At 41.4% G+C, this 8,913-nt stretch overlaps 1 protein-coding gene across 9 annotated transcripts in view; it reads right to left on the bottom strand.

The window, feature by feature from the left end:
* Window positions 1-8,642, bottom strand: part of FBXO25 (F-box protein 25) — a 28,585-nt gene extending 19,943 nt beyond the window's left edge. For 4 of the 9 annotated variants that reach the window (XM_046939166.1, XM_003641046.6, XM_004940489.5 and 1 more), the window contains exons 1-3: window positions 8,598-8,642; window positions 7,907-8,089; window positions 4,028-4,171 (exon numbers count right to left, since the gene is read on the bottom strand). In XM_046939166.1, coding sequence (XP_046795122.1) covers window positions 4,028-4,164 — 137 coding nt within the window. In that variant the 5' untranslated portion in view covers window positions 4,165-4,171; window positions 7,907-8,089; window positions 8,598-8,642. Of the gene's footprint in view, window positions 1-4,027; window positions 4,172-5,439; window positions 8,090-8,597 lie in introns of those variants that run through there. The other 5 variants (XM_046939167.1, XM_046939165.1, XM_025148886.3 and 2 more) reach the window with 2 other exon arrangements.
* Window positions 8,643-8,913: the final 271 nt, after the last annotated feature.

Genomic DNA, 8,913 nt, shown 5'->3' on the forward strand with positions numbered 1-8,913 from the left:
AGGTTTGAACCATCTTTTAAGAAGAACAACTAAATACTGCACAAAAAGTTTAAATGCCCTAATCAGCTCAGCTTAATGATATGTGAGTTTAGAAGACTCAGAAATCGGAATTTTCACCTGGAGTTTAAACCCTGGAAAAAACAAAAACAAACGAAAAAGCAACACCTCTACATCCAGGTTGAGCTCAATTCAAGCTGAAGGCTTAGTTCATGTCTGAATGTATTTCAAACACAGACACCACTACTGCCATATTTTAGGTAACATTGCCACATATCACATCTAGTCAGACAGTGAAAGTCTGGAGAAAAGAAACCGGCAACCAATGAAAGTAGAACATTGACCCTGACAACTTATTTGGATTATGTAGTGTTCTAACCTTCCAGTTCTTTGTTTTAGTTTTTGGCGCTCTGTGGTGCCTGCCCCCCCCCCCAAAAAAAAGCTATCATAACAGAAATCTAAGTTCACTAAAACAATTAAGTTTTAACATTGACTGTATCACCACATCATATGAAAAGTTGCTGCAGAATCAGAAATAGAGCCCAGAACTCCTGGTAAAGCCTCTGGCTTTACCACCCCAACATCAGATACAAACCATTGAGATCCAGGCTGATGTTCTGCCATTTAGTACAGGCAGAACAGGAACACACTCACTAACCCAGTACAATGGGCCAGGCAGGGCAGGAAGCATTGAGAAAGACCATCTTTAGAACAGGAAGGTTTATCTGGCACAATTCCTACTTTCGTTCCTGGAGAGAATGAGCCCCTGGAAAGCAATTTAGAGCAGTAACCTATCTGAAGTTATTTAAAGCCTCTCTCCTTCCCAGACACTTCCTCTAGTATCAGACAAACAAGCAAGGCAACCTAATAAGAAGTCAATTAACATGAGGAATTGCAAAGAGGGCTATTTCAAGGATGTTTGTCTGATATCCAAATTCAGCTGTGACATTCCAGGAATTCATATCATTTTAGAGACCAAACTTTGACTGTCTTTGAGGATTTTCTCACATAAGGCTTCATCTCCTTGTGAAGGAGGAATTCACTGTTCACTTTGTGTGGAGTCCTTCCCTATGCATCAGTAACTATCGCTATTCTTGGCAAAACATAAGGGGTTCATGTGTTTCCAGACTCTTATTGGAAAGAAAGTAAGGGTCCCACAGCTATCAGAAACAACAGGACAGAACTACAGGCGTGTCTCCAGCAAGTTTTTGCCTTTTTTTTTTTTTTTGCATTCCTGTAAGAAATTTGAAGAGCTGGCTGCTCAGCAACAAAGCCACCACTCCCAATACCAACTCCTGCCTCTCCAACCTCTAAGCTACAGCTAAACAAATATCAAAGAAACTGAATCAAGTGCTACATATACCATTACATGTATGATAACTTTAAAAGAACAGTTGTTACCATACCACCATACCTAACATCTGACTGCACCTGAAGGGATTTAAATACATACTTAAGACCAGCTATACACTGGCAGTATTATGTTCAAGTCTTGAAGAGCTTTTTCATGGAAATCGCTCTGTAGCTTTTAAAAACAGAACATCTTGTGTCCTACATAGAGCTTAAACTACAATACTCCACTTGAAAAAGCATGCCAGAATTTCAACTCTTTCAAAAATGTAGTTTCATGACATTATTTTAACAACCTTCTGGGTTGGAAGACTTGGCAGGGTTATCTTAGCAGCTATTCTTCTTCATTCCCCTGCTTCTTTTCTCATAGTAGTAGGAATGCCTTCACATCATGCATTAACCTATAGAGACATACTCTAAGCCTAACTAGATATAGAAAATTCTAGAGTTTAGTGCCTGTACCAAACAAAGTTACAATATATTTGTCAAATGCTAAACTTATCTGAGACTGACTGAGATCAGAGGAGTCCTATCCAGTGCACATACAACTTTCGTGAACACCACAGATCACTTAGATAATCAGCTGAAAGATACCACAGACACAAATGACTACCCTGCCAGTCCAATCCAATTGGAGCTGTCCCTACTTTGAGTTGGGTCTTAGAACCAGATGGCTTCCAGAAGTCTTTTCCTACCTAAATTATCCTGTATTTTGTATAGACATTAATCAGTGCTAATTTCTGTTGCTAAACACACAGATCCAGAGTTCTCAGGCTGGAGTGAAATTACTCCAAAGTAGTGCTATTATGCCAAGTACCACCAACTTGAACACCACAGTTTAGTTTTGTGCAATATATATTTAAAGCTGCATATACTGAAGCAACAAAGAAATAGGACTAGGGAATATGTGTGGTTTGGCTTTACTAAGTAGAAGACATAGAAGATGGAAAACTGGGGAATTACTACAAATGAGACCATCTGTTGCAGAATAGGGTTCTCAAGTTTGAGATTCTGACAAGTTGGCAAGCAACCCTAAAAAATTCAAATTATGCAACATCTCCGATATCACACCTTTTTATCCAGAGTATTTAATGACCAGTCCCTTCTAATTTTTTTTTTAATCCTTAACTTCAATAATCTTGTACCTTACCAAGCACTTCATTTAAATCCATTCCTAGCAATACAATTCCCAGAGAGTTCAACAGTAAGATCCTTCAAAACTGAGAAAAAAATTGAATATTTCTGCCTGAAGAAACAGTAAAAGCAGTCTAGTTTAGTTCTTTTTTTAGGAGAAAAGATTCTGCATATGTATGTGTATATACACACTAAATATACAGCCACACACTAACAATAAAATCAACATACTATTAGGATGAGAAAAGCAAAAGTCTCCATTTACAATAATATTCACAAAAATGATTATCACTGATGTCATACTTGCCAAATATTCATTAAAGCGACCTACAAAATACAAGACTTTATTAGCTGTGCAAGTAAACATCAAAACTAGACTCCATCAGCCAATAAAAGATTTATGAAAGAAGGATGAAAAAATTTTCCAAGTGTATTTAAAGCAACCTTTTCTTCAGAGATTTGCTGAAAGTTCTTCCAATGTTTTTTGTACCCACAGCAGCCAGACTGTGTGGGGAAGAAGCCCAAATGGCATCAGTAACAGATGAACACAAGAAGGCATAAAGAAAGCTTGAGACACTGCCCATAGAGGTTGTGGTCTCATTTCCTGCTCTGGAGATATCCAAAAGCCACCTGGATGTGATCCTTGGCAGTGTGCTCTCAGTGACCTTGCCTGAAGCACACAGGGTTGGATTAGATGATCCCAGGTGGTCTCCTCAACCTCATCTCTCTGTGATTTTGTAAGACAAGCTCAATAGCAATTCTTTACTGCTTGATTACATTTGAGGTTCATTTCACAAATTTAGAAAACACAGGTGTACGAGTAGAGCAAGTTCTAGCTTGCCAGTAAACTCTCACTTGATCAGATTACTTTCTCTATCATTTACGGGACTAACAGTAAAACACTGAATGTTCCCTTTTCTCATTATGATCACATTAAGCTGGAATTTATAACCAAGAATGTTATCCCTAGAAAAAAATACTTCTTGGCAAAGATGCAAAGCAGGAATCTGTTTGGACAAATCCATTTCTATCACACCAGTGTGTGGGCATCTGCCACCAATATTACTTTATTTCCCTCTAAATCTACCTAATATGGTTACCACTTGTTCTGCAGAGGCATATATGGACAAATACAGTACTAGGTAACTGCCATAAAAATACCATGAGTCATGCTTTTAGAACAAAGGCAGTATATGACTACCATAAATGGGTCCAATCCAGTACACAGTCAACAGAAATGCTTCATTCACTTCAAGGTAACATTTCAACACACTTGCTGCATTTGCAACTTAATCTTAAGGAAAAAAAGAACAACCCAACTACACAGCATAGAATAAGATTCAGCTGCCTAAAATAAACAAGTCGTGAAGTAGCAAAAAAAGATGAACAGTCTCCAGAGGAGAGATAAACAAAGCACACAGCTGCATCTGTATGCTTCACACACATGAAGAGATCACCTACCACAAATTCACTCAATTGCTGCCTTCCCACCTGCTATTAAATAAAAATTATGTGGTTCTGCATGAGTTACTAGTCAATAACTTACACAGTGTGACTGATGTCATTAAGCTGACTGTTTCCACCCTGAAGTGCAGGTCCAAAAGGTTCAAATCGTTTCCATCCATCTTCTGTTTTAACCCACCTCCATCCAGGGGATCTCCAGTCTTGGCCCAAAAATGGCATGGTTTCTCTATAAGGAGCAAAAAGATGGTGTAGTATTTAACTATTAACAAAACCTGAAAAGTTTGTTATATCAGTTCTCCAACTTTGAAAAACTTGCAGTGATCACACTGTGGAAATAAAAGTTCCCTGTAGAACATGCTGTTAAACAGATCCAATAGTTCAAGTACATTTTTGATTCCCTAACCACATTCCTCTTGTACTTCAGCTTTTCCTAGATTGAAGTAGGCTTCATAGTTCTTTTAAGAATAAGGAAAACAATTTGTGTAGTCCACGAAAGGAGGTGATAACCAAGCAAGATTAACCATGGCAGAGCAGATTACAGAGGACTCAAACTTCTGATTTTTGAGATCTGACTATTAAATGGTTGTTCACATCTAATGAGCTCAAACCATTGTTTCTCCACTTACTCTTTTTCTCAGGTAAGCCTTCTAAATACCAAGATGCACTACGCTGTATACAGTGATGTTTCAGTACATAAATATCCATTTTCCAGAATAATTTTTTGATGGTCATGTCCCTAGCTAGGCTACTACCTGGATGCTCAGGACAAATGGAGACCACAGAATAACATCAGTTGTTAATGACTCAATTTCCCAGAAACAGATGCAAGTCAGCACAGTTATACCACAACACAGTGCTCCATCACCCCTTTTTCAAAAAGGAGAGTCACTTTTAACACGTACATGCTAAGAATTTGAAGCATTTTTCTACACTTCAAAGAACCTGAGCTTACCACCTTTTGCCATCTTCTTCCCATTCGTCGCACACACACTGTTCTGTTTTGAGTAGAGGTTTTATGTGCAGACCACACAGGACAAACATCGTTGTGTGTTAACAGATGTTCCAAATATAACATCAACAGCTTCATTCATAATAATAATGCATTTTCTAGCACCGCAAGTTGAAAAAATATTAGACCAGATTGGTCATACATCACTGTGTATTTATCCATTCACACGCTTCTCATAGAATCGCTAAGGCTGCAAAAGACCCACAGGATCACCCAGTCCAACCATTCACCCATCACCAATAGTTCTCACTAAACCACGTCCCTCAACACAGCATCTAAACATTCCTTGAATAAACGTTCAACAAAATAAATGTTGCTTATTTTAGGCAACTGAACAACATCCAAACGTTCTCTTGACCGGCATCTATCCAACACATTAGAGAAGGAGAAGAAACAGAAGGATGAAAACAACCTCATGAAATACAGTCTGAGAGACCTCTTTCTTTAATTAAAGAAAAAGAAAACAAAAACATCCCACAACATACCACACAAAATGAGGTGTCCTGTTGAGCCCCTGGCGCTGATAGAAGTCCTCTTGCTATTTATATCTCAGCCTTCCTCTGAACCTGACAGGAGTCATTTCCAAAGCTTACCACATCCCTCCCTCCAACCACCACAAACTCTATTCATGCCTGCGTTTTTTTCCCTATCTTGTTGGTGATTCAGTAACCATAACAGGCATCATAAACTGCTTTTTCTTCCACGTGTTTAGAACACTTCTCCTTCAGACTGAAATTAAGACCCTTCTGTCTCTACAATAACTGTTTAACTAGCAGGTGTTCATGAGTACACTTCAAAATAAGACAGCTAAAGGTACTTCAACTCCCAGCAGCATTAGCAAATGTTTTTTACCTGAAAATACAGAAAACTAACAGAAAGATAAAGAAAACAGCAGGAGAGCAAACAGAATTTTGAACTATGTCTAGAGATACAGAGCTCATGAACTATGTCGTCTCATCAACAGTTCTGAAATAAATGTTATTATAGGTACACCTCATCACCCCCAAAAAGTTAAAAACTAGAGTGAATTCAGAACTATGGAGATAATAGGTCAAAGAAAAAAAGTACAGTTTTTAAGAATAGATGAAAATAAATAATTGTTGGGAAAATTAAATAAACACTTAGATATATGCTTGCAGCAAGGTGGAATACACATTCTCACAAGCTAAGGGGTAATATAAATAGAAAGGAAAAGCTTCCTGAAAACAATACAAGAAAACACAGAAAACTTTGTTCTAGAGGATGGCAGCAGCAGCAATCCAAAGCCAATCATGATTTACAGAACAGGCCTGCTAGTAGGTTTTGAAAGCTCTTGAATGTTGGAAAAAGGTAGTTTCAAGTTATCACGCCACTGGTAAAAGTGCTATGTATAACTCCCTCCGGTGGAGCCATACAGGCATTTAAAGTAACATGCTTCAGCACACACATGCTCTAAACCAGGCTACCTCCCACCCCTTTAGGTGGATTTGTAAAACCGATGGTCTTTCTTTGGAAGGTTTCAACACAGAATAAGATTTCTTTATCATCTTTCAAATAATGACACTTTCAAAGTAGTGGTAGCCACAAGCACACCCACAAAGACCACCAATGCCTGCTCCAGAAGTCTTGGAAAGCTGTAATTCAGATAGATTTCAAGGAGGTACACATAATTCTTCCACACAAAATCATTAACAGTTGAAAAAACACTAAGATCATCTAGTCCAACCATCCACCCATCACGATCATACACTAAACCATGTCATTTAGTGCAACATCTACAATGTTATCAAAAACCTCTAGCGATGGTGACTCCACCACTTCCATTCCTAGCCTGTTCCAATGCACTACCACTCTTTCTAAATTTTTTCCCCAGTATCCAATTTGAACCTCCCCAGCACAAGCTAAGGTTGTTACCACTTGCCTATCACTAGTGTCTACTATGTTGAGTACATTATCTTTTTAAGAGTCAAAAGTAAAGGGCTACTTAAAAGATCAGATTACTTTAAATTTGTGGAAGATGACAGAAAGTCAGCAACTCTGTGAGGCTAGTACACATTGATGTATTTATTTGTGCCCTTCAAAACACAGATATTCTTAGCCCAAGACATAGCCTTGCTATCACACAAACCAAGAGTGTATCCCATGAGGAGCAATTCCCAGATGGTGCTCATATAGATAAAGGATTGGGGTTCTTTAACACTCAAGAGGACTTCTGATCCTGATACTGAGCCATTTGTTCATCTTCCCAAAACAACTACTGTGGAGAAAAAAAAAATAATCTGATGCTGCATGAAGAGTTAATGGAGCATAACCTGATCTTATTGACCTGGACATGGTTTAGCGACGGGACTCTGTAGGTCAGACTGACAGTTGGACTTGATGATCCTGAAGATGTTTTCCAACCTAGATGATTCTATTGCCATTATCCAACAACAGGGGCTTAATAGAAGACATTGCTTGCATTTAACTTGCTCCTAAAGCCGAATAGGAGCAAGAGTTCTTCACTTTGCAACCTACAGCTTTTCCTCATGCAGGTGGCAAGAAAGGACAGCAGAGACAAGAGCTGCACTAAAGAAGCATGGAAAGAACAGCACAGAAGCCTGTGTAGGTCAGGCTTAGAGCAGCCTGAGATTAACCGCCCTAGCCACCCATCCACTTGTAAGGGAGCTCTGCTTAATATGAGGTTAGCAACTTACCACGAAAGTAAATGCTACTACAAAGACATTAATGATTGTGGCAAGACACCCTATTGCTCTACCACTCCACTAGAGAAAGTCTCTTCTGTGTATATATTCCTATACTTAGGAACATATAATTATGACTCAAAGCATTCTTATTATTCCATAATAAGACCGTATGATCTTAAGGTCCCTTTCAACCAAAGTCATTCTCAGATGGGAGAAGTCAACGCTCACAAGTCTCACGTTTCCTAGCAATCCAGCAGCACATCCTCCCTTGCAACACTAACATTACCTTTTCAGGAGCTCAGCCTTCAGTAGGAGCTGGACCTTCACACTCACGCTACAGGCAGGTGACGTTCTTCCACGAAGCAGCCCTATCAGCCTCTATGACTCAGAGGTCAGAGTCTGATTTAACTTCACCACCAGCCCATGTTTCTTCACATCAAATGGCTGCCTCAGATCAAACCTTGAAGTGCTGCAAAGTACCGACTCAGCCGCTCAGCTTCTCCTCTTGCCTACCCCAATGGCACCTCTTATTACCCCATATAACCACTTAAGCACACCCAGGCCATACATACATACATTTCCCAGGAAGCATGGATAAATGCTTCTCCCTTTCATTAGGCTTCCTACCTGAAGCTTCTCCCCTCTTCCCTGCTGCTGTCCTTTGCTGTCCTTTGCTCACCCCAACTCTTTTACCCTCCTGCAGCCCCCAGCACACCCTCACTCCACTCCCCCAGAGGATCCCAACCCTCAGCCTCCCACACACTGTCCCTCATGCCCAGCAGCGGCCCATTCCCCATCATCTCCCCCCATCTCACCCCACACCACTGCAGCTCCTCTCCCAAACCCCTCACGCCACGTCTGCCCACACCCAGCACCGAGCAACCCCCGGGCTCGCGAGACTCTCACTAACAGCCCCAGCAGCCTCCTACCGCCTACTTCGCACACGAACCCCCCACGCCGGCCGGCCGGCCCCATACCTGCCGGCGGCAGCGCGGCTCCCCGCAGCGCGATGGACGCAGGCCGCGGGACTATTGACGGAAGTAACATGGGGCGGCTCTGACCCCACCCCCGCGCCGCGCTGATTGGCCGCCGGCCGCGGCGCTTGTTGCTACCCGGCAGCGCCCTCTTCCATTGGTGGCGTGGGGCGGTGGCGTCAGCGGCGGGCGGGGGCCGGGAGCGAGCGGGAAGCGGGGCGCACGTGTCAATGTTTTGCCGGCGAGAGGGGCTGAGGGGGCGGGGCCGCGGCCGCATGGCAACATCCTGCCAGCGCCTCGGGGTTGTACATGGATGCCC

Source organism: Gallus gallus, chromosome 3 (assembly GCF_016699485.2).
Source record: "Gallus gallus isolate bGalGal1 chromosome 3, bGalGal1.mat.broiler.GRCg7b, whole genome shotgun sequence".
Classification (NCBI taxonomy): domain Eukaryota; kingdom Metazoa; phylum Chordata; class Aves; order Galliformes; family Phasianidae; genus Gallus; species Gallus gallus.